The sequence below is a fragment of the Hibiscus syriacus genome, unplaced genomic scaffold (genome assembly GCF_006381635.1).
Source record: "Hibiscus syriacus cultivar Baekdansim isolate YM2019G1 unplaced genomic scaffold, ASM638163v2 tig00110114_pilon, whole genome shotgun sequence".
Lineage (NCBI taxonomy): Eukaryota > Viridiplantae > Streptophyta > Magnoliopsida > Malvales > Malvaceae > Hibiscus > Hibiscus syriacus.
In genome coordinates this window covers 3997777-4024863 of record NW_024062594.1, presented here as the reverse complement: position 1 = coordinate 4024863, position 27087 = coordinate 3997777, and the positions used below count along the sequence as shown (strand labels likewise).

Here is a 27087-nt window from a genome sequence, read left to right as displayed (position 1 = left end):
TAATTCAAATGATATTCAAAGAATTGTAAGTTTGCAAATGTGATTCATTGCTCGTCATCGTTAAAGTAACATAAATTTATTCAAATGTTCTTACAAAAACTTGAAAAAGTGAAAAAAACAAGTTCAAACAGAATGCCTCAAATGATGAAATGATCTTTCTCACTTGGATGCCCCCAAGTTGTTGAAGTCGATCCAATTCTGGTTACACATCTTCTGTACGACCCTCTTGAATGCGTAACAGTTCTCAATAGTGTGCCCTGGGACACCGCCGTGATATTCACAATGTGAATTCTCATCATACTACTTGGGGTATAGGGGCTTCATGGGTTCCACCAGATATGGTGACGCTACATGGGTGTCAAGAAGTTGCTGGTAAAGCTCCTTATAGGTCATGGGAATAGGGTCAACATGTTCCCTTTCCTTCCGGGGTTCTCTAAAATCTTGTTTAGAAGTACCTGATGGTACAGCTGTAGTTGATTTGGGCCGGAGATTGTAACACTTTTATTGACGTGTTTGATGTTGTTAATTTCTCCATCCTTCTCCCTCATAAGAGGTTTTTTATTGGCTTCACTATCCTTAATCTTGCCTTGCTTTATGGCCGACTCGATCATTTCTCCGGCCATAACCAAGTCTGAAAAGCTCCCTGACGTGATCGCAACCAGGTGTCTGAAGTATGGAGCCTTCAGGGTCTGTATGAAAGCTTCCGGGTTTCCTTTTCATCTAAAGGTAGATGAACTTGCATAGCCAAGTCCCTCCATTTTTGTACGTATTGCCTGAAACTTTCATTATGCTTTTTTTCCATGCTTTGTAGCATAACTCGATCTGGCCTTATGTCATTGACATGTTTATATTGTTCCAGAAATGACTTGGCCAGGTCCTTCCAGGTCTTGATATTTGATCGGCTTAGCTGGTTGTACCACCGAATGACTGAGCCCGACAGACTCTCCTGGAAGCAGTGGATCAGGAGTTGGTCATTTCCTCCATATCCTATCATCTTTCGACAGAACATGGTGATGTGAGCGGATGGACAATTGTTCCCGTCAAACTTCTCGAATTCCGATGAGTTAAATTTCGGAGGAAGAACCAAGTTTGGGACTAGACTGAGCTCCGCGGCATCGATTTCATGGTAGTCATGGTCTCCTTTGACTACCTTCATTTGGTCCTCCAATTGTTTGATTTTTTCCTCCATCTTCTTTGCTTTGTCCTCTTCGTCCAAATCCGGTACATGGTAATAACCTATATTCTTCTTAGGGTTAAATACAGAGGACAAGGGCTTCGCGTTTGCAGTAGATGAGCCCCCTGGAAGTTTTGGTAAGATTTCAGGTGAGATAACCACTTACGGGGTAGGTTGTATAGTTACCCCTTCCGGTGAACCTGCCCCAGGCGCACTGGTCTGTTGTAGGCCAACTAACTTGGCAACGATCTGATCAACCAAGGACTCTTGGTTCTTTGTGATTGTTTCCAAAGTATTTCAATTGCTCTGGTTTATCTTGTCTTCTAGCTCTTTCTATAGTTTCAACATATTCTCCTCGATTTGTGTAATTCTGGCTTCCATCCTCTTCTTCTTCAAACGGGTGTTATGCAGGTGGGGTGTGTCCAACGCTTGAGGTAGTGTATCCAGTATTTGCTCCTTTTGATGAGACATGTATATATTAGTTAATGCAAATGTAAAAAATAATAAAATGCAAAATATGTCTAGATGTATAATGCATGCAATGTTCGAGACATTAATCCAAAAATGTGTCTGTTATTAGAAATAATCCTTATTGGGGACAAAAGTGTTTTATCTTTTAAGAGACAAAAAATATTCTGACAGCTTCTGACATATTGACTAGTCTTCCGCCTTCGTCCGTCGCCGGTTGAATAACCTGTCGAACCGCTCTGGTTTCTCTGGATGAACCGTGCAAATGGCGAGTTGTTTGCCCCAAAAAATCTCGAAGGACTGCACCTCTGACATTTATCTTTTGTTGAGCCTGTTCCCAACGAATATGTCATTGGAGCCCTTAATTGATAGGAACTATGTGAAGTCCATTTGTATGTTTCTTGAATTTGTCAGTAATGGTCTCCAATTTCAGTTTTCGTTTTGCCATTGTCGTCTTTGAAGTGAATCTTAAGATCAGTGGTCTTCATCTTGCCCCTATAACTTCTGCCAGTCAGTTCTTCAAAGATAGACTTTCATTGTGCTTGATGTAGATCCGGTTCATTGAGTCCTTTATAATGCAGTATGGTGATATAATCTTCAATTGCGGGCACCACGTCTTCTGGATTAAATGTGACACATAGTCTTCTTGTAGACTGTCCTCTGCATTTTCATCTCTTGTATTACAACCCCTTTGTCCATTAATGCAGATTATTCATGTTTAGCAAACACGTTTTTTGTGGATCAACACCTCTTTTAAATGATGCAAGTGATGAAAATAAAATGAAAGAGAAAAAAAGAGTTAGTGAAGTAAAAATAATAAAAAATAATCATTAAAAATAAAAGCCCTACCCCACATGATATCTACCCGAACATGCTTAATATTCCTACCCGGACATGATTTCTATCCCGCATGCTAATTTCAAACAAATCCTAACCGCATATTTGTCTAGTTCACAAGCTTTGAACAAAAAATAAAGCAGGAAACAAAACAACCTAGGGTTTGGAATGAGGTTTTGGGGTGGGCTCTAATTCCCTGTACTCTCCCGGTTTAGGTTCTAAAAAATGGTACTCGAGTTCTCCTTGTCGATGCCCCCTTGGCCTTGCCAGACCCTTAGTATTAAACCCATCACAGGCTTGTGTGGACTAAGTTAAACTCGAGAGGACACATTCCCTTATGCCCATACGGAGAATAAATTCACACGAAGGCATAACGTATATGAATCTCGAAGGTTACTTGCTAGGCCCGCACGATGAATAAATTCACAAGAAGGCGTCGCTTTCACCCCCACTTAAAAGGATTCGGAGCTCGGGTATATAGCTAGATATGAAAACTTTGAAAATATGAATATTAAAAAACGTTAGTACAACTATTTATTTGAAAAATAATCAAAGGTAAATAATTGAAATCGAATAAATAAATATAAATTTAAATTTACCATTTTCACATAAAAAGACAACCGAAAATTAATTTTGGCCTGACTCACTTACCTGTCCCTAGCGGAGTCGCCAAGCTGTCGGAACCGCCTTTCGGTTGGGCCCAGAATTGGGCTTCGACTTGGATTAAATGAATTGGAGTCACCACCGACCATTTTAAAAACATTTAGGTAGGTCAGATACCATCTTATCTGATCTGTGTTGTACCAGAAATGTGTCGGGCTCGGGAGTCGGTTACGATCAAGGAAGGATTAACACCCTTGAACCACCCTTTCGGTACCAATTAATTTATCGGTTGTCTTTAATTGTGAAAATTAAGGATTTAAATTAGAATTTAAAAATTCGATTTAAATTACTTACCTTTGATCGATTTAAATGACCACTGAAAATGTCAAAGAAAATGTCAGATAATAAAATAAAAATAAATACGAAAAAAGAAGAAAAAATAAATAAATAAAAATATTGAAGATGAAGATAAACAAAAGTCGATAAAAGGATAATAGAAAGTAATAAAATAATAATAAAGAAATAAAAATGTTAATTAAAAGAGGGAAAAATAAATAAATAAAGATAAGAATGATAATAAAAACAAGGTAAAATAAAATAAAAAACAAAATTATAAAGTTAGTTCGTAAAAACACAAAAAAAGTATAAATAGGAACTAAATTGAACGAATTGAAAATACGGAGATAAAATTAAAACGAATGATCAAATTAAACATGCATAAAATTCGAAATCAAAATTAAAAAAATATCGAAAGTTCATTGTAGTGACTGGAATGTAAAAGATGAAAGATACAATGACTAATTTAGGGGTTTAACACGAACGAAAATATGCAGGAGACCCCTCGGTGAAACGACGTCGCACTGCACTAAGTATATATATATATATATATATTTTGAAGACCAAATCGGTTACATTAGCTCATTTTCCCCACTTGTGCTGAGAATAGAGAGAGAGTGTGAGAGGAACTCTCTCTTGGGAGGGTTCACCGGTCGCCGTCGCTGGTGACTGCATACGGCGGTTCACGGTGGCCGGCACGGCGGTGCTAGGTGGCCGGAAGGACAAAAAGCTTCCCCTCGTTCCACAAAACCCATATCTAACCCCCTTTGTCTAAATCCTACCTCAAACCCCTAGATCTAGGAGAATACCTTTCGAAAAATCGGAAATCCAGTGGCCCTTCAACTTCTCAGTGGTAAGCACTTTCCCGAGTTTAGATCGGGCTTCCTTCGTTTGTCTTCTCGGTATTTTATGAGGCTTTGCGGTTGCTTTGTGTTATGGTTTTTGTCTTTTTGGTTTGTTGTGTATGTGGATCTCTCGATGATCGCTTTGGGTTCTCGTGGGTTCTGTTGGTTACCGTTGTGTTTTCCTCTGTTTCTGTGGTACTGGTTTAGTATTTTTGTGGCTCTCTCTTCCGATCCTTCCCCCCTCGTCCGGTTGTGGCCATCGTTTTTTATAGCTTGGCTCTGGTCGTTTCTAGCCCCGAGATGAATGGGTTGTTCCGAGATCTTCGGGAACGTCGTGGGTTGTTGCTTGACCGAGTTCCCCGGGATGGTTCAGTCCCGGGGATGTCGGTCGGAAACTGTTTCGTGCTTTGACCCTTGGTTGCCCCCTCGTGTGATGTTTGTGTTGTTTTTGTTTTAGGGTTCCCAAAACCCTAAATATAACGAGCTGGATCAGGCCTACTGTTCTGGACCAATCTGTGACCGTATTGGACCCAAAGCAAATCTTGGACTTAGACCCGGCAAAAAACATAAATAATAATTATAAGAAATAAATAATAATAATAATAATAATAATAATAATAATAATAATACTATATTATATATATAAATGTTTTCAAAAACATATAATATATAAATTTCTGAAATATTTTTTTAAAAACTATATATTATACGTATTTTCAAAAAACGTTTTAAAAACTATATAATATATATTTTTTCAAAAATGTCTTTAAAAAACTATATATTTATATATATTTTCAAAACGTTTTTAAAAACTATATAATATATAAATATTTTCAAAAATATTTTCAAAACTATATATTATATAAGTTTTCAAAACGTTTTTAAAAACTATATATTATATATGTGTTTTTTTTTAAAAACTGTTTGCAAACTATTAATATATATATATGAAATAAAATAAAAATATGGACGAAAATGAGTGTCTACACATATCATATAAAAAGGTTAAAATGATAAAATTATTCTTAAATAAATTTAATTATTTTCAAGTCTAGAGGATAAAATGATAAAATTATTCTTAAATAAATTTAATTATTTTCAAGTATAAAAGGAAAATATGAAGTTTAACGTGGAAATAAGAAATTAATATTTATAAATGAGATAATTCAAGAACATAAAAATAATAGGGACAAAGAATAACAAAAGTTAAACGAACGGACAAAATTAAAAGTCAACAAGATAACGTAATATAAATTAGCTACAAATTTTCTGTTCCTATAGGCTATTGCAGGTAAATAAACAAATACGACGAGTACATGGAAGCAAATGATCAGAGTTGTAGCAACATGGAGGAGACAAAGGAGAATCTGTACCTGTTACCATCGAAAATGTTACAAGAGATTAGCTCTTCTTCATCGGAGCCGGTTGATGCGGTTATCTTCGTTGGGATTTCGTTGGTATTAGGAATTGCTTGCAGACATGCTCTTCGCGGTACCAGAGTTCCGTACACTATCGCTTTGCTTATCATTGGCCTCGGTCTTGGCTCTCTCGGTTCGCCTCTTCCTTTCTTTACCACTCCATCTTCTTCTTCTTCTTCTCTTTCTTACTGTTCTTTACTTATTTATCATAAAAAAAAAGAAGTTAAAATACCCACCATAGGAGAAGAATATCCATTGAACTTTGATGGGTTTTGGCTTTTGTTTTTATTTTTTCTATTTACCCATATATCAGAATTTGTTAATTTCATTTGATTTATAAATCCTTTGCCATTAAAATATATTAACCTGACTCATCTAAATTCAATTTTGTATGTAGCAGGATCTAATTTAGATTTTAATTCTTTACTTATTTTCCAGAAAAAAAATAGTACTAATTTCTTGGGTATTTCCTTTTATCTGTTTCTATCTTCTAGTATTAAATTTGAATTCTTGATCTTCTAATCCAAATAAACGTACTGATATGCCAGAGTTCCCTTTCTAACTTGGTGAGTTTAAAGAGTTTGTCCGCTTTTATTTCTAAATAGTTTTTTATTATTATATATTACGGACTCTAAAAATAAAAACTAAAGCGGAATGCATTCTTAGAGTATATTTAGAAAAAGCGACCCTTAGCTTTGATTGTGAAAGTTTTAAAAAATTACAATATGAGTATATAAAAACGTATTCATTCCTAATGTTTTAGTTATTTGGGATAAAATCAGTGAAGGATCTACAGTAAGTTTAGTTTGTGTACGTATATACTCTGAATTTTATTTTTTTAATTAGTTATTTATTTTACTAATTGTATCTGTCTTAAATTTTATTTTGTGCCCAACCAAATAAAAACTTTTGTGTTATTAACATATGTATATCAATTCTAAAAAATATTTTTGAATCTATCACCGAATAGAATACATTTGGAGGAGTTTAAGAACTCCGTAAGGTGGATGGAATAATTTTCTTAAAACATATTATATTCCATTTTGAATCGTAACTCTTTTAAGTGAAAGGTGATTTACATTTACTTGTGAAAATTGATCTCAGTTTGGAGGCAAGATAGCATGTCCATAAACAGTGTCGATGTCTTAACTGGAATTATGATTATTTAGGGGACAAAACTCCCATATTTTTACTCTTTCTTAAACTCCCATATTTTTACTCTTTCTTCCTGGTTTTGGACACTTTTATTGATCAATAAGTGAGTCTTGAAACTTAGTCATGCTAAGTTGGATGATTGTTGCAAGCTTGTCGCTTTTTCCCCCCTGTCCTTTAGGACATGGTTTTTACCATATCTTTTTGTTGTCTCTAGAAGTTATTTGCTCATTGTAAATGTGGTTCATCCTTGCTTTGCAGAATATGGTACAAGTCATAAATTAGGAAGAATCGGTGATGGTATTCGTATTTGTAAGTTTTTTTTTTTATTTTTACTTTTCTCTTCCTCAAAATTTAAGTTAGCTTTTATCCCAAAAAAATACCTCTATTTCATCAAGAATAACCCACAAGACTAAGGGTGTTACTTCTCATTGTCAGGGAACAATATTGATCCTGACCTTCTATTAGCTGTTTTTCTACCTGCTTTACTCTTTGAGAGTGCATTTTCCATGGAAATGCACCAGATAAAGGTCTGTTTTTGATTCCTTGGCTTACATGTGCATAAAAATACCAGTTTCACAGTTTTACTCACAAATATGTGTTAACAGAGGTGTATGGCACAAATGCTTCTGCTTGCTGGTCCTGGAGTTCTTATTTCGACCTTCTGTCTTGGATCTGCTATGAAGGTATCCCACCTTTTTATTCTTAGAAATTTGATTTTCTAATTGTGTAATCTCATTAGCTATATTTACCTTGCAGCTCACTCTTCCATATGGATGGAACTGGAAAACTTCACTGTTGCTTGGGGGACTTCTTAGTGCCACTGATCCTGTTGCTGTTGTGGCATTGTTGAAGGAGCTTGGTGCTAGCAAAAAACTGAGCACCATAATTGAAGGCGAATCCTTGATGAATGATGGGTATTTAATTTAAAACTTTATTCTTTGATCTTTTAATCATGCTGTATAAAACACTCCACATATTGCTCGATAAATCAGATTATCTGAAGACAACATCTTAATATCATTTCATGATTGCTTTTACATATGTTGTGATATAATTTTTGTTAATTTACGTGTGCAGGACAGCAATTGTGGTCTATCAATTATTCTATAAAATGGTACTTGGACAGAGCTTTAGTTGGGATGCCATTATTGCATTTCTGGCCAAAGTCTCCCTTGGAGCGTAAGTATCCTTCATTTCTTGAACAACTGTGACAGAGATGAATATGTGTAAGAAATAAATAAGAAAAAGGGAACTTTATTATAGACAAGTCCTCAAAAAGCTTTCTTTGAGGAAATAGTCCTTGTCTTCAAGCTTGAAACTAATCCACTACTCAGTCCGCAACAGTCAATTTTAGGAATAATGTCTGATATAAAGACTCTTCTTGGTTCCAGTGTGGGCATCGGAATTGCTTTTGGGATAGCATCAGTTTTGTGGCTTGGATTTATTTTCAATGATACAGTGATTGAGATTACTTTGACACTTACCGTGAGCTACATTGTTTACTTCACTGTATGTTTCTTTCCTATCATTCGAACGCCTCTTTGAAAGGTCCTTTTCATCGCATACACAAAAGTGCAATCTATTATATATGATAACTAAATCTGTTATTAATAGGAGCCTCAAATGAAAGTCCCGATTGAAGAGCTAAATCTTGAGTCTCAATACCTGTTTTACACTGTTTCATTGAGCTGTTTTACACTGTTTTTCATAAGAAAGGTGAATCTTTCTTATACATAATTAATCGAAATGTTGCCAAATGTAATGCAATATGGCATATAGTAGTAATTTATTAACTTCAAGAGCTTTGTGGGTAAGAACTTACGCGTTTTATGTTATAGGGTCAAGAAGGTATTGAAGTTTCTGGTGTTTTAGCAGTGATGACATTAGGAATGTAAGTAGAACAACTCTACATGATTCCTTATCTAATTCCTACAAAACAAATCTGTTGAGGTTATGATCCATGGGTAGGTTTTATGCAGCTGTTGCAAAGACAGCCTTTAAGGGTGATGGTCAGCAGAGCTTGCATCACTTTTTGTATGCCTAGTGCCTTTGTAGCTTTTGTGTGATATTTTGTCTTAATGTGACAAAAGCCATTAATTTTACTGTAATTCACTCTTATTAAACGTGTAGGATACTTATAATTATATATACAAGACTAAGCCTTATCTTAGGTAACTTCTAAATTAGGTAAGAGACTAATTCTAGTAATAAAAAGAGTCCCTTAGATTTAGGGATACTAACTAGATAGAATATTTACAAATCCAACTCAATCTTCTTAACTTAGGTAACTAATCTCTGACACTCCCCCTCAAGCTGGGAGTATGGATATCTTCCATCCTCAGCTTGTCTGTTAACTTTTGAAAATACTTACCAGGTAACCCTTGGTAAGTATGTCTGCAACTTGATCTCTAATGGTCACATAGGTATAGATCAGGCCACTGTCAAGTTTCTCTTTTATGAAATGTTTATCCACTTCAACATGTTTTGTTATATCATGTTGAACTGGATTATGAGTAATATTGATTGCTGACTTGTTATCACAGTAGAGTTTCATTGGTCCATTCCACTTTGTCTTCAAGTCTTCTAAAATAATCTTCAACCATAATAACTCATAAATTCCAAATTCCATAGCTCGAAATTCAGCTTTTGTACTTGATCTAGCCACTACATTCTGTTTTTTGCTTCTCCAAGTAACTAAGTTTCCTCCAAAGAAAGTGCAATAGCCTGAGGTTGACCTTCTATCAATTATGGATCCTGCATAATCTGCGTCTGATTTTGCTTCCAGAGTCAAGTTCCCCCCTCTTCTAAATAGAATTCCTTTGCCTGGTGTACCCTTCAAGTACTGCAAAATTTGGACTACATCCCTTAAGTGTGATTCTTTGGGATTATACATGAATTGGCTCACAATTGCAACAACATATACTATGTTTGGTCTGATGTGTGGCAAATAGATAAGCTTTCCCACCAGTCTCTGAAAAAAAACTTCTGTCAACTGTCATATCATCCTCCTTTGATTCTCCAAGCTTGTGATTGACTTCTATAGGAGTTTCTGCTGATTTAGTTCCTAATTTTCCAGTTTCCATCAACAAGTCCAATGCATACTTCTGCTGAGATATAAAAATCCCTTGCTGTGAGTGAGCTACCTCAATACCAAGGAAGTATTTTAATCTTCCAAGGTCCTTCAATTCAAACTCCTTTATAAGACACTTCATTAAATTAAAAATTCCTTCATAATCATTACCTGTAACAATTATACCATCTACATACACCAACAGTGCAGTTACTCCCCCTGAAGAAGAGTATTTCACAAACAGAGTGATCACTTTGATTCTGTTTGAAGCCTTGTTTTAGCATTACTTTAGTAAATCTCCCAAACCAAGCTCTTGGGGATTGTTTTAGTCCATAAAGAGTTTTTCTCAATTTACACACTGTCTGTCCAGTATTCGAATCAAATCTGGGTGAAATATCCATGTAAACTTCTTCTTCAAGGTCCCCATGCAAAAAAACATTCTTGATGTCAAATTGCTGCAAATTTCATCCCTGAATAACTGCTAAGGATAGTAGAACCCTCACTGTGTTCATCTTTGCAACAGGGGGAAAAGTTTCAAGATAGTCAATTCCATAGGTTTGAGAGTACCCCTTTGCCACCAATCTTGCTTTGTACCTTTCTAGAAAACCATTTGATTTATACTTATTAACAATAAATACCCATCTGTATCCTACTATTTTTCTCTCTTCTAGCAGCTTCACTAGATCCCATGTCTTATTCTTCTCTAGCGCCTCCATTTCCTCTTTCATAGCCTTTTTACAGTTCTCATTTTCTAATGCCTTAGATACTGTTTTAGGAATAGCAATGTCATTTAGGCTAGTAAGGAAGGTTTTGTAATTGGGGGATAGGTTTTTGTGGGTCAAAAAAAGATAGGTAGTATGTTTGGTGATGCAAGTTCTTTTTCATTTTCTAATAGCAATGAGAAATTCAAAATCAGAAGCAGATATAGTATTTTCAGCATTATTTTATTCAAAAGGAGTTTCAGAGTGTACGTCAAATTGTATATAAGTTGGAGCAGGAGAAGGGGATGATTGAATCTGCATAGGTGTCTTCTTCCTCGAATAGACCCTTAGGGGGCAATTAGTGTCCTGAATGTTGGGCTGTGATGTATTAATGTTTGTTGAGATGTACTAGGTTCTAATTGGGGAGAGGATAAAGTAGAAGCAAGTTGTATTTCTGTCTGTATTTCTGTAGAATGTATAGGTATAGGTGTAGGAAAATCAAAAGGGGCTAAAGTAAAAACAAAACTATATCCTTATCTTCCCTAAAAAATATTCCCCCCTGAAGATAAGGAACTGTAAAATAACTCTCTTTTTCCACAAAAGTGACATCAGCAGAAGTGTAATATTTTCTTGTAGGAGGGTGGTAACACTTATAACCCTTTTGAGTGGAGGAATACCCAATAAAAATACATTTTAATGTCCTTGGATCAAGTTTCCCTCGGCCTTGAGAATGAAAGTGAACAAAAGCAACACACCTAAATACCTTTGGTTTTAGGTTAAGAGATGGAATGCAATTTGGAAAGAACTTTGTAAGGGTTTGAAGGGGACTTCGGGATTCAAGAACTTTAGTGAGTAGTCTGTTTATCATGTAAGTGGCAGTTAACACAGCTTCCCCCAGTACCTTTTAGGGAAATTGTTTTGAAATAAAAGGGCTTTAGTTATGGAAATAAGATGTCCATTCTTTATTTTTGCTACCTCATTTTGTTGGGGAATGTATACACAAGAGGACTCATGTATAATACATCTTTCTAAGAAATAAGGAGACAAGACTTGATTAAAGTAATCTTTAGCATTGTCTGATCTGATTCATTTTATTTCAGCCCCAAACTGATTCTTGATCATGGTGTAAAAGGTTTTAAAAATAGAGGTAACATCAGGCTTCTGTTTTAGTAGATAAATCCAAGAAACTTGAGTACAATCGTCTATAAAAAACACAAACTATCTAGCCCCAGTTATGTTAGGAATAATGGAAAGGGTAAAGGGACTGTTGGTTCGTTTGTTACTTGTTGGAAAAGAGGAACGTTTATGCTTTGCCAATTCACAATGAAATTCTTCAACATTTAAGGAATTACACAAGGAGGTAAACATAGTTTTTAAGAGTCTAAAAGGTGGGTGACCAAGGCGAAAGTGATGTAGCCAAATTTGGTCTTTATTGGTTGTAGATTCGGATAAAAAAGATAATGATCGAGTATTCAAAACCCTAGCTGGTCCACTAAGGTCTTCAAGATACTATAAGCCATTTATTTCCCTAGCACGCCCAATCATCATCTTCGTTTCTTGCTCCTGAAAAATACATTGTGTATGATGAAATAAAACATTGCAGTTAGTGTCTTTGATAAGCTTTGGAATAGAGATAAGGCTAGTAAATAGTTTTGGCTCATGTAGAACATTTTTAAGCAATAGGTTTTTACTGATAGCAATATTTTCTTGGCCAGCAACCGTTACCATAGTACCATATGTAATTTTGATTTTCTTGTTGCTAGAGCAAGGTATGTAGGTGAGGAAGTTTGGTGAAGAATTAGTCATGTGATCAGTGACTCTTGAGTTAATTACCCATGAGTTTTGGGTAGGTATATGGGTAGATGATTCTAAGGCATTAGAATTCTGAGAAGAGGAAGAAGATATACCTGAGAAAACTAAATTGCATGTACGCAGAGGTTGGTTTTTCTAAGGATTCCAGTAGGTTCTTCAATTTTTCTACTTTTCCAGGTTGAATTCAACAGATTGTTCATCAGACTCCTTAGCCACATGTTTAGTTGCATAATTTTTGCTTTGTCCTCTTGTTGAACCTCCTTTCTCTGTGAAGTTCTTATTTGCAATATGAGGCTTTCCATGCAACCTCCAACATTTTTCTTTAGTGTGACAAGGTTTTTTCAGTAAGTATACCATAAGGAGTCCTTGTTAACGGTCCTTGTTCCTTTTTTGCCTTCAATTATTATGTTGCTCCAGACTATTTGGTCCCTCAGGAACAACCCTAGTAACCAAGGCTGAGCTTTCTATTTAATTATTTTCAACCACCATCGCTCCTCTTCTTCTTTCTTCAACACGAATGATAGCAATAGTTTCATTCAGTGAGGGCAAGCCTTCTTTTCCTTGAATCTGGACCCTTACTGCATCAAATTCTATATTAAGTCCAGTAAGAAAATCATAAATCTTATCTTTTTCTATAAATCTTTTTAGGATTGTTGCATCCTCACTGCATTTCATCTAAATGCATTGATAATGGTCCATTTTTTGCCACAGATTCTGCAACATATTAGAATACTCTGTTATAAATTTTCTTTCTTGTTCAGTGGATGAAATCTTACCCTTGATTTCATAAATCTGGGCAGCATCTCGAACCTTCGAATAGGTTTGTTTTACAGCCTCCCATATCTCTTGGGTTGTTCCAAGAAACATGCAGATGTCACTAATTTCAGGCACCTTTGAATTCCACAACCAAGACATAACCAATGAGTCTTGTTCATCTCAAGCCTCAAATATGGGATATCCTTCCTTTGGACCCGTTCCAAGGAAATGACTAAGTTTACCTCTCCCTTTTAGGAAAGTTCGAACCAGTTAAGACCACTTAAGGTAGTTTTTTCCATTTAACCTATAAACGGCTTGTATGTTTTGTAAGTCACTTATCGAATTAGAGTGACTTTCCTCACCCATTGTCCCTCATTGAATAGTTTTTGTACTACTGAAATCACTTGTATCGCCTATATTTTGCTGATCAGGTGTCATACTCTTAAGAACTATGAAAAGAAGCTCAACAAGGAGATCAAGACCCAAAAACGACTAGCTCTGATACCATGATAAAAGCCATGAATTTTACTATAATTCACTCTTATTAAACGTATAGGAAACTTACAATTATATATAAAAGCCTAAGTCTTATCTTATGTAACTTCTAAACTAGGTAAGAGACTAATTCTAGTAACAAAAAGAGTCCCTTAGATTTAGAGATACTAACTAGATGAAATATTTACAAATCCAACTTAATATTCTTTACTTAAGTAACTAATCTCTGACATAATGATTTTAAAGATGAAAGTGGAGAATGCAATCTTTTCTTAGATGTCTGAATTATTTCGTAGCTGAAAAATAAAGGAAGAAAAGCCATTCACATTATATACTATGTGCAGTGTCTATAGTGTCTGCAAGTACCATGAGTTGTCTTAGTGGATGTCGACTCATGTATGATTTATTTACATTTATGTAACATGTTACCTAAACTGAACTTCATAAAGATAGTAACTTTATTATATCTTTTCTTTTTCCTTCTTCAGGGAAATGGTTGCCTATATTGCAAATACATTAATTTTCATCCTGAGGTAAGGCCTTACCTTAGTCTCTATGGTCCTTTATTTTGTAATGTGAATCATTGTTTTTTTTTAGATTAGAAATGATTCAAACGAATACTAAGCCCTAAAGATGAGACATGATACTAGTTACAGAAACAAAATTGAGGCATCATGCCTTAAGGTCTTAGTTATCAGTGAAAACATTTAAGATTGATCACTTACAATATTAAATGGTTTTGAGGACTTGTGTTATAAGCTTTCTTAATGATATGTTTCAGTAGAGCAAAGACATCTAAAATACCTTCTTACCACATGAAAGTATACCTTCTTACATAATTGCATAGAATTCGACGTCTGATTCTCATTTGCATGTATTTTATGTTATTTTTTTCAAATACATATCTTTCATTTAAAATCTGATAATTGTAACAGCAATCAAGGTAACTAATAGATTTTGTATTGAACAGATTTAGGAAGAAGAAAATTTATTATTTCTTCTAATAGGAATACACTCTTTTAACATAGCAAAAAAAGAATAAAAAGGAAATAATCTCTAATAATTAGCCTATCCCTAAAAATTAGTAATTAGATTATGGCTAATATTTACAAGGAAATTTCAAGAACTAAGGTAGAGAATCTCCTTAATTTAAAGATTTCCAACACTCCCCCTCAAGCTGGAGTGTAGATGTTAATTGAACCTAGGTTGCCCATAATTTCTTCGAACCTTTTTCTACTCAAGCTCTTGGTTAACACATCTGTTACTTGTTGTCGAGTAGGTAGATATGAAACACAAACTTCCCCTATGTTAATTTTCTTCGTAATAAAGTGGCGATCGATTTCCACATGTTTGGCGCAGTCATGGTGTACAGGGTATTAAGCTATACTAACTGCTGCATGGTTGTCACAGTTCAATATTATAGGTGTTGTATAGGATAATTTTAGTTCTCTCATTAGTCGTTGTAGCCACATTCCTTCACATATACCTTGGGACAGAGCTCGATACTCAGCTTCAGTACTGCTGCGTGCCACAACCGACGACTTTTTACTCCATGTCACGAGATTACGCCAAACATAGATGTAGTAACCACTTGTGGAGTACTTGTCATTAACAGCATCTGCCCAGTCTGCATCAGTGTAGACTTCTATGCTTCGATTTATATTTTTCTTGAAATGCAACCCCTTACCAGGAGTCCCTTTTAAGTATCTCAATATTCTGTAGGCAACTGCCAAATGTTTCTCCCTATGAGCATGCATAAATTGACTAATAACACTTACTCCACAAGCTATGTCTAGACGAGTGTGAGAATGATAAGTTTTCCCATTAACCGTTGATATCACCCCCTGTCTACCTCTTCTCCATCCTTATCAGTTCCTAATTTAAGGTTGGGTTCCATTGGAATCTCGACTGGTTTGCAACCCAACAGTCTTGCTTCAGAAAGTAGATCAAGAACATACTTTCTTTCAGAGATTAAAATACCTGCCTTTGACCTTGCTATCTCCATTCCAAGAAAATATCTAAGATTCCCCAAGTCTTTAAGTTGAAACTCAAGACTTAAGAATTCTTTTAGTCATTTAATTTCAATAGAATCATCTCCTGTCAATATTATGTCATCTACGTATACAATAAGAATACAACACTTCCCATTACCCGAGTGTTTGTAGAATAAGGTGTGATCAGCTTGACTTTGAATATAATGTCTACTCGTCATGGCTTTTGCAAAACGATTAAACCAAGCCTTAGGGGATTGCTTTAGTCCATACAAAGACTTCTTCAACTTGGATACATGGTCCTTGCTTCCTTCGAATCTGGGCGGAAAATTCATGTAGACTTCTTCGTTTAATTCTCCATTGAGAAAAGCATTTTTTACATCCAATTGGATCAAAGGCCAATCTAAGTTGACATCAATTGAGAAGAGCACTCGAATAGTATTTAATTTGGCCACTGGTGCAAAAGTTTCCTCGTAGTCCAACCCATATGTTTGAGTGAAACCCCTGGCCACAAGTCTAGCCTTGTATCGATCAATGCTCCCATCTAGTTTAAATTTCGTAGTGAAAATCCACTTACAACCCACAGTCTTCTTCCCAGTAAGTAGTTTAGATATTTCCCACGTTCCATTGTCTTCAAGAGCCTTTATTTCTTCCAACACGGCTTGCTTCCATTTGGTTGACTTAAAAGTCTCTTCTATGTTCTTTGGAGTTTCTACAGAGTCAATATTAGAAATAAAGGCATTGTAAGATTTAGACAAGTTCTCATAGGATACAAACCGAGAAATAGGATGTTGAGTGCAGCTTCTAGTGCCCTTTCTTACTGTAATTGGAAGATAGATGGAAGGCGAAGGAGGTGAGTCTTTTTCCTCAGGACAGTCATCGGGTAAAGATGGCTTTGGCACTGTTGTTTCAGTCTCTGGCAGCTGATGTTTTCGAGAGTATACACGAAGCTGCTGAGTTTTTTCTTGTTGCTTTCAGAAAGAGAGGGTTGTTTTTTTCATTTGTATAGTTAATCACCCTTGTTTCTTGTTATTACATAGTGGAGTCGAGTAAAATAGGGTCTAAATCAGGAATTACAGTGGCTGTAGGAATTTCAGCAGTGATTGTAGGATTTTCAGCAGTGATTGTAGAATTTTCAGTAGGTTTTGTAGTGGTGGTATGACTGATAGAGTCTTGAGGTATAATGAGAAGGTCGTTCAATGTCTCATCTTCACTAAATATTTCCCCCTAAAGATGAGAGGCTGAAAAATATAGCTCATTTTTTAAGAAAGTAACATCAAGGGACACAAACATCCGTTGTAGAGTCGGAGAATAGCACTTGTACCCCTTTTGTGTAGGTGAGTATCCAAGAAAGACACAAGTGTGGGCTCTAGGATCAAGGTTAGATCGGTTAGGTTGATGATTGTGGATAAATACTTTGCCACCGAAAGTTTTGGTTGGGAGATTAGGAACACGAAACAAGGGAATTTTTTTTGAAGAGTATGTAAAGGTGTTTCAAAGTTTAATACCTTTGATGGGAGTCGATTTATAAGATAACAAGCAGTGAGAACAACTTCTCCCCATAAATACTTCGGTACACTCAGAGTAAACATAAGAGCACGAGCCATGGCTACAAGGTGTCTGTTTTTCCTCTCGGAAACCCTGTTTTGTTGAGGGGTATCGAGACAAGAACTCTGATGTATGATTCCTTTCTCAGAAAGATAAGGGCTTAGGATAAAATTAAAGTACTCTCTCCCATTACCAGTTCTAAGGGTGTGAATTTTGGAATTGAACTGAGTTCGAATCATTGAATGAAAACTTTGGAAGATTTTAGAAACTTTGGTTTTTTCTTTGAGGGGATAGACCCAACAAACTCTAGTGTGGTCATCAATGAATGTTATGAACCACCTAGCCCCTGTGACATTGTTTACTCGACTGGCTCCACATAGATCACTGTGGATTAAAGAGAAAGGTTGAGATTGAGCATAAGGTTTCAAAGGATAAGGGACACGAGTATGTTTAGACAGTTGGCAAACTTCACAATTCAAAGAATTTATTTTCTTATTTAGAAATAGTAGAGGAAACAATTTCTTCAAGTACATAAAATTAGGGTGTCCTAGTCTACGGTGTCATAGCATGATAGATTCTTCTTTCGATGTAGATAAGGCCATCCCTTCTTGTGAACTGTTTTTATTCCAAATATATAAGCAATCATCAACTTTAGCAGTGCCAATCATCTTCCCCGATTCCTGTTCCTGAACCACACAACCGAAAGCAGAAAATTCAGCAAGTATTTTCTCATCCTTGGTAAGCTTGCTAATTGAGAGTAAATTACAAGAAAGATTTGGAACATATAAAACTTTATCAATGGAAAAAATTTCAGTAAGTCTGATTGTTCCAATTCCAGCCACCGGCGAGTAAGATCCATCAGCTATGCGAATCCGGGAGTGATCATGACAAGGTAAATATGTGTGAAACAAACTTAGATTACCTGTTATGTGGTTGGATGTACCCGAATCTAGTATATAGATGGGTTCGCGTGTAGTATTTAAGGCAGCACCTTGAATAGCTAGTGACCCACTGGCTGTAGGAGTCCCGAGGAGTTTATGAAGAGCCTCAAGTTGAGTTTTGGTTAGCCAAACATCCTGGGCATCTTCTTCAGTAGTAGATATCATTGCTGCCTTGATTTCTTTCTGGTTTTTTCCGGGATAGCCATGGATTTTAAAGCATTTCTCCTTGGTATGTCCAACCTGATTACAATGGCTAAACCATGGCGTATTTGAACCGGAATCAATTCCATCCTTGTACCTTTGAGACTGTGGGCCTTTTGAAATAAAGGCAGTGTTCTCGAAAGGACGATGACCAGATGTAGTAAAAGCTTTTAGTTTTCTTGTGTCTCCCAACATAATAAGACGTCGTTTCTCTTCCCTCCTTACTTCAACAAATGTTTCTCCAATGGTTGGTAGTGTGGTTCTGCCTAGTATTCGTCCTCGGACCTCATCAAGATCACGATTTAGTCCTGCTAGGAACTCATAGAGACACTCTTTGTTAATATGATCCACGAACTTGGTGAGTTCCGAGCCCTCGACCCCAATCAGCTTCATAATACATGTCCAACTTATGCCATAAGATCTTTAGGTTGTTGTAATATTGAGTGACTTCAAGTGCTCCTTGCCGAATATCTTTCAACTTTAATATGATCTCGAATTCTTGGGAAGCATTTCCAAGATTCGAGTAATTCTCCTTAATTGCATCCCACATTTCTTTGGCAGTTTTGAAAAAAAGGTAAGTTCGGCTTATATTACCTTCCATCGAATTTATAAGCCAAGCCATAACCATTGAGTTGTTAAGCTCCCAAGTTGCATAACCAAATTTTGTCGATGTTGGTCGGGGAATGTCTCCATTGATGTACCCAATTTTTCCTTGGCCACGAAGAACTATAAGGACAGATTGTGACCATTCCAGGAATTTTTTCCATCTAATCGATGATTTGTGATTGTAAGAGAGGAGTTAAGGTCAGTTTGAGAGATTCGGTGATTTTGAGTCATTTGTGAGATCTCAGTCTCAGAGAGGGTTTCATTGATATCACCTATGAGAGAAGGAAAAAATTTTTTAGGAAGAGAGATGAGAGGCAAATGAGTAGGATCGAATGAATCCTATAGCTCTCGATACCATGAATAGATTTAGGAAGAAAATTTCTTATTTCTTCTAATAGGAGTATACCCTTTTAACATAGTAGAAAAAGAATAAAAAGGAAATAATCTCTAATAATTAGCCTATCCCTAAAAATTAGTAATTAGAATATGGCTAATATTTACAAGGAAATTCCTAGAATTAAGGTAGAAAATCTCCTTAATTTAAGGATTTCCAACATGTATGTTAAAACCATACTAGCAAATGAACTTTTATGCTCCTATCTGTTTTAGGAAGGGGGAAATATTTCTTGATTACCTTTTTTAATTCAATGAGATATGATATTTTGAGTGATAAAACTATCTTACATAGACTAAGATATTTGTTTTTTCTCTTGCTTTTGCAGTGGGGTTGATATAGCTGAAGGCATTCTTGGCAATGATAAGATATTTCATAACAATGGTACTGCTTACGTTTGGTTGGTCAATTTAGGAGAAAATAATTTTCCTTCTTTCCGATATTAAATCAATAATGAAGAGACAAGAGAGACTATGTCGGACAAAATGAGTTTCTAAAATCGGATGCTAGAGTTAATTTCAATACATGTTTTAGAGAATTTAGTATGCAACAATCAGTTTTTTTTTATAAAAAAAAAGAGCCTCGATATATATATAAATATATATAATTAGCTAGGAAACTCACTATGAGGGACAGAATTTCTATAAAATTGATATAGACTTAATTTAAGTACCTCTTTTAACAATATGCAGCCAGAAAAAGTTATTAAAGGGATCCTGTTAAAAGATATATATAACTAAGAGAGTAAAGAAAACAACATGATATCTACTTGGAGATCCTAATGGTTAGTTTCTGTAACTTGTCAGTTTAGAGACAATATGATCCTGGATAACTCATCTATTACACCATAAAAGAAAGAACATTTAGCTCTAACAAGTTGGCTCTTCAGGTTCAGAATATTAGAACCTGATAAGAACTGCATGAACCTTTAACTTCTTTTTCTTATGCCTAAAATGTAATTTAAAGATTTTGGATATCTGGTACCCAATTGATGCTGCTTTGAACACCTTTTCTTTTTTAAATATGGAAAAAGGAGTAATATTACTCTTTTCATCATTTGCAATATATTTGCTATATTTGAAAAAGTCTGTCAGTTAACCTCCTCCACTTATTTTCTCTAGTTAATTGTATTTGAACTATTGGACTAAAGAAAGTTTTATATAACTTGTATGCTCTTCATCATCTTCTATTTAAAATCTTGTCCATTCTTTTCATATTTCTTATGTTTTTACTGAAGTAAACAGGGTTCCATAGCTCTCATTGTACTCATATGTTTACCCAATTAAACAACTTTTGTGAAAGAAGAAACATCATGAATCTTTTTTTTGCTTCAGAAAATTCGTGGGGCTATCTGATTCTTCTGTACATCTTTGTCCAAGTATCGCGATGCATTGTTGTTGGAGCATTATATCCATTTTTACGATATTTTGGATATGGTTTGGATTTAAAGGAAGCTGCCATCCTAATATGGTCAGGGCTCCGAGGGGCTGTTGCATTATCACTTTCTCTATCTGTTAAGGCAAGTTTGCATGTAGCTCCTACATGTTTTCATATAGATTATATATGCTTTGAATTATTATTGAATGTAAATTTTGTGGCTTTAAATTTGCACATTTCTTGGCCATGTTTTGTTGTGATTTTGTAAAGGCCAACATGCCTGCTAGTGTTCAAACTTTTTTATGTTTTCTTTAAGATGTTCATATAGCATAGCTTTCATTTCTAAGAAATTAATTGTCCAGGAGTGAGCTTTACAATAAATCCTTCTCAGTGTATAAAGTAAATAAATTGCAGCAGCATCTGCATGCATTGCTATGATTGCTATATCATATTGAGGTATATTTTATGTGTTAATGCTGATTTAAATTTGTTTTGGTTTGAATGCTTGATTGTGTTTAGCGTTCCAGTGATGGCTCACCATATATCAGTTCTGAAACAGGAAGCCTGGTGAGTGTTCGCAACATGCTTCCTGATCCTATTGTAATGCTTCATCAGTATATACCTAGAAATGACATCGATGTTATTAATTTACTGCAGTTTGTTTTCTTCACCGGTGGAATTGTATTCTTGACACTTATTGTGAATGGATCAACTACACAGTTCATTTTACATTTTCTGGATATGGATAAACTGTCACCACCCAAGGTAATTGCTCAATTACTTACCTGAAAGGGATCCAACCTGGATTTTTAGTAAGCATGTAATGTAAAATCAATTGGCTGAAGAAAGAGCCAACTGAGTTGATTGGGATGTAGTCAATGATAAAGATTATTAAAATGGTCTACCACTGTTAAAGAGAAAAACTGGAAAACGCACTTTTCCTAAATGGTGCATCTGACAATGTTTCTGAAATTTGAAAGCAAGTACAATTTATACTTGCTTAAAATTTACTTATTATATCATGTTAAACTTCTGTTAGACAGAATAATAAAAAAAATGTATATGGTGCATCTTTTGGGACCATGCTTATTTCAGACATGGATTGTTTAAAAAACCTTCCCTATATTTCTCTTTCAAGGTATTTTGTCTGAGTTTGGGTAGTCTAAGCTTGAGAATTTATATACTATTTTATCCTTAATTTATTAGTTGCATTACCTATTTTAAGGTTGAGTTTCTATTTTTCTCTTTTGGGTATGTTCTAGAAGGCCATTGTTTCTGTGTTTTGTGTTCTCCATCACTTTGGTTGTAAGATTCCATTTTATGTTTTGCATTATATTTACTTCTACAGAAGCGTATACTGGACTACACAAAGCATGAAATGTTGAACAAAGCATTCGAGGCTTTTGAAGACTTAGGAGATGATGAGGAACTTGGACCTGCTGATTGGCCTACAGTAAAGAGATACATCACAAGCTTAAATGATTTGGTGGGGGACCCTGTGCATCCTCATTCTGAAGCTGAAGCTGATGATAACCTGGACCCTTCAAACTTGAAAGATATAAGAGTACGGCTTTTAAATGGTAAAAACCTCATTTCCTTTTAGTCTTGATGCTCCATTTTCTATTATTCATGTACTGATTGTCAGTGTAGTTGTGCTTCCTGTCATTAATGCACAAGTCCTCTTAGAAGCTGGATTACTCTGTCAAGAGCATGAACTTTAATCCTGCCAGTTTGTTCCTTTCTGTCTCTGTCTTTTTCTTTTTACTTTCAATGGCACTGGATTTTATATGTCCTTTGTGGAGATACTGTGGATTGATGTGTGGTTCGTATATAGCATGTAACCATGTACGGAGACTTTTTTGTTTTCAATTACAGATGTATTATTTATCAGCTTTACCGCTCAACTCCATGCCGAAATTTCATGATTGTTTATAAACTTGGGGGATCTCCTGGTGTTTCCATGACTACTAGTTATATTGCAATTAATTATTGCCCTGAAATGGCAAACTTGATAGTATGTTCAGCAATATTAAAATTCAACTCAAACCATATATAACCGTTGCTTAATGGTTTGTGGCTTCGCGCTGTAGCATCCTATATGTTCTCTTTGGAAGTAATTTGTTTGCTAATCTGAGGACTGAAAAATCTTGAAACAGGTGTTCAGTCAGCATACTGGGGAATGCTTGATGAAGGGAGAATTTCATAAAGTACAGCAAATCTTTTGATGCAATCTGTTGATGAAGCTATTGATGTGGCATCTCATGAACCTTTATGTGATTGGAAGGGCTTAAAATCTTATGTTCATTTCCCAAATTATTACAAGTTTCTTCAGACAAGTATGTTCCCACAAAAACTGATTACTTATTTCACCGTGGAAAGGCTGGAAAATGGATGCTGTGTTTGCGCTGCATTTCTTCGAGCTCATAGAATTGCACAACGGCAACTTCATGAGTTTATAGGTAATGATCTTTCTGTGATGTATGATGTATCCTTTTGGCTTTCTTTTCAATGTTCTTGCAATTTCTCTCCCTCTATTTGGTTTATTTTTCACTTTAAGTATAGGCTTCCAAATCCTTCTCTTGTTATATATATATATTAGCTAACAAACTATGTCAACTTGTAGGTACAGAATTGTTATATACACGCCATGATCATGTACACAACGTAATTCTCATGGTTTTCATCTCTTGTTTAAGATGTTTATGGACATTTTTGAGGAAGAAAGTAAAAGGGGAAAGGAAAATCAAATCATGTTATGAATGTTTGGTTTTCAAGGAAACATTGTATTTTGCCTTTACCATCATTGGAAAATGGCCATGAAATCAATGGATTTAGTGATGAGGAACACAAATATTATCAATGAACTTATACAAGAATATAGGAGATATCACTTACGGGATAGGCTTGCCTGATTAGAATTGGGATACAATTGATGTTTCCTGAAAAAAGTGTACTTGGAAATTAGGCATAGTTCTTGGACTTCTGATTTCTGTTTTAAAGCATTTCCAGGGTTTGCTTATGTTTTTAGAATTGAAATCTGATACTTCTCATTACCACGAGAAAGCTTAGTGGAACGTTTAAAGAAAGCAGCAGTTCGTGAAGGAAAAACTCTATATATATGCAAGATTTTCTTCTTCTTTAAATCAGTTTTCTTGCTATATTTGCAATGAACTCTAGAATAATCTGATCTTTTGAAACAACCTGCTTATTTCTTATAACTTCACTTCTCTATTTAGGTGACAGTGTAGTTGCTTCTGCTGTAATTTCTGAAAGTGAGGCTGAAGGAGACGAGGCGAGGAAGTTTTTGGAAGACGTCCGTACAACTTTTCCTCAGGTGTGTCAACCATAACCATTTTTAGATTACTGAGATGACTATATTATTGACTGTCTCTACTTTAGGCTTATTAAGCTGTTTGAGAAACATCTTCAGGTTTTGCGTGTTGTTAAAACAAGACAAGTGACCTACTCGGTATTGAACCATGTGATTGATTATTTACAAAACCTCGAGAAGGTTGGGTTACTGGAAGAAAAGGAAATGCTTCATCTTCATGATGCTGTCCAGGTAGCTTTTCCTGGAATAAAAAAAATTGCATGTTAAGGCGGTTTATTCTCTCGATATTGTGATTGCTCGAACGATACAATATCACATTTTCCGTTTGTTTCTGCAGATTGACTTGAAGAAGCTTTTAAGGAATCCTCCCTTAGTAAAGATTCCGAAAATAAATGATCTTATAAGTGCCCATCCTTTACTAGGCGCCCTTCCTTCTACTGTCCGTGAAAAACTACAAGTTTCTACAAAAGAAAAAATGAAAACACGTGGTATGACACTTTTCAAAGAGGGTTCTAAACCAAATGGCATTTGGCTTATTTCAAATGGTGTTGTCAAGGTACCCAAATACTTCTGCATGCAAGACAGCTTGTTAATTCTTCTTAAATATAACCTCAGTTTTTCTTTGAAGCATGTTTTGAATTGGAAATTGTCATTTGGCAGTGGATGAGTAAGAGCATGAGAAACAAGCACTCAGTGCATCCAACTTTTACTCATGGGAGTACGTTGGGCTTATATGAAGTATTGGTTGGGAAACCATACATGTGCGACATGGCCACAGATTCCGTGGTTCTCTGTTTTTTTATCGAAAGTGACAGAATACTTTCAGTGCTAAGGTCGGATCCTGAGGTAGAAGATTTTCTCTGGCAGGTATAATTGTTTCTTATAAATTGACAAATGAGGAAGCTTACAACCTACGGTGTCATTTGTAACTTCAGCTGTCTTGCTTGTCTTTCGTACTCGGTTTAACAAAGTTTGTGTTTTCCGTGTTTCTGCCATCCTAGGAAAGTGCTATTGTCCTTGCCAAACTCTTGGTTCCTCAAATATTTGAGAAAATAGCACTGCCAGATTTAAGAGCCCTTGTAGCAGAAAGGTCATCAATGAAGACGTACATTACAGGGGAAACAATAGAAGTGTCTCACCAATCTATTGGCTTCTTGTTGGAAGGGTTCATTAAACCTTTACTTGTTCAAGAAGAGCTCATCGCATCACCGGCAGTTCTTCTGCCTTCACAAGGGAATCATAGTTTCTTGAATGCAAATAAGTCAGGTGACAACATCATTGTTCTAAGTAACTATGTGTGCTTAAGGGTCCATTTGTTTCACGGAAAATAACTTGCGTAATTCACTTTCCAAAAACAACAGTCAAACATAAGAACCTGAATGCAGTTCCATAAACCAAGCATTCTATGCTCCTTTTTGGCACTAAAGAAAACCAAATTGACGACTGATGTTTAATAAAACCAGGTGCTACAACAGCCAGCTTTTCTCATCAGCGAACGGGGTATCAACTTGAGACGAGAGGAAGCATGATATATCAAGTTGAGACAAGAGCAAGAGTGATCTTTTTGATATTGCGACACTCGAAGGCGGTAGAGTTTTGCAGAGAAATTCATCCTCATTTAACCATTCACACAAAACTTTAAGTAGAGAACATGGAGGTCTTATGAGTTGGCCTGAACATCGACACACACAAAATCATGAAGCAAGTGATGAACAAAACTGCTTATCTGCAAGAGCTATGCAGTTAAGCATCTTTGGCGGCACGGTATGTCCAGAAGCAGCTTTGATTACTTCTATGTTAAAATACACTTTTGTTCTTGGAACTAAACTGCATTCTTTTATGTTCCAATTAAAAGGTTGATTTGCCACGGCGCAGCCGGAGTGTATCAAGGATGAATCGATCTCAGCCGGCATACAACCGGTCATACGATAGAGTTCTTTCATTCCCTGGCCATCCACTGGTTTCTGTCAGATCAGAAGGATCTGTTACACTGAGGAAGAATCTTGAAGAAGGGAGAAAGATAACAAGATGGGTACCCCCAGCACAAGTGAAGAACACAGACTCGAAAGAGAGTCACGTAAACGATGATTCGAGTGATGATGAATCTGTTGGTGAGGGTGAAATCCTGGTAAAAATTGATTCGCCTAGCAGAATATCATTCAACCATGCTTCTTGAAGGTTTGCCTATGTCCTGTCTATTCATGGTTGTGAGTTCCTTCTCAATTGGTGTATCATTATAGAACTGTTGTGTCTTTTTGTTTGTGACATAATATATATAGTTTGGTTGTGAACAAAAAAGCTTGGTTCGTTTTGAATCAGCTTTCTGTTCTTCCATTGAATTTTATTGGTCCATTAGTCTTTCATTTAGAAACCAGGGTGCTGGTTTTCAGAGTCGGTCATGAAACAATGAATCCTATGTCAGTTATGGATCTTATGAAAGTTTATACTTCATAGGTGAATAAATGAATATATATAAGCCTGCAGTCAGTCTATAAATATACAATTTTTTTCTATTTGACCTGAAAAAAAGAGAGAGGAAAGACTCGTTCTTCCAAATGATTTGTTGTAAAGACAGTAATAGACTTGTTCTTCCATAGTTCCTTTTTGTTGGAGTAAACAAAAATGATAAAACAAAGAAGAAATGATTTAATATTTTGTCTCTGTTTGATTAACGACAAATAGAACAATTTTCACGTCCACCTTCAAAGCATTGAACTTTTATAATTTCTAAGATGATTAAAATAAGAACTTTGATCATGAGTTTTTATTACCATTTTTCTAATAGTTTTCTAGATTTTAATATAAAAATCTCCTTTTTTTCACTTTTAAGCTCAAGAACAAGAACAAAAAATAATATATATGTGAAAAACATAAATAAGATACTCAATATTTCCTTCTCGTTTGAATGCAACTCATTTGTAAATTTACTAATAATAGAGTGACGTGTGATTCAATTTACTAAAATAAGATGACTCATTTGTAAACTTACTAATAATTGAATGACTTTGTGATGTAATTTACCCATAAC

At 35.5% G+C, this 27087-nt stretch overlaps 1 protein-coding gene across 1 annotated transcript; it reads left to right on the top strand.

The window, feature by feature from the left end:
• The first annotated feature begins 5562 nt into the window (after positions 1-5562).
• Positions 5563-26473, top strand: LOC120215370 (sodium/hydrogen exchanger 8-like). The gene is given in 24 exon segments (XM_039213088.1): positions 5563-5814; positions 7095-7145; positions 7272-7363; positions 7442-7519; positions 7593-7750; positions 7914-8015; positions 8228-8345; positions 8675-8727; positions 8805-8870; positions 14159-14203; positions 19680-19735; positions 20686-20870; positions 21248-21295; positions 21386-21493; positions 22077-22308; positions 22885-23187; positions 23965-24062; positions 24159-24290; positions 24397-24615; positions 24720-24926; positions 25061-25325; positions 25523-25618; positions 25621-25823; positions 25915-26473. Coding segments are annotated over 24 exon segments (3471 nt in total). The 5' UTR covers positions 5563-5579; the 3' UTR covers positions 26236-26473.
• The last annotated feature ends 614 nt before the right edge of the window (positions 26474-27087 follow it).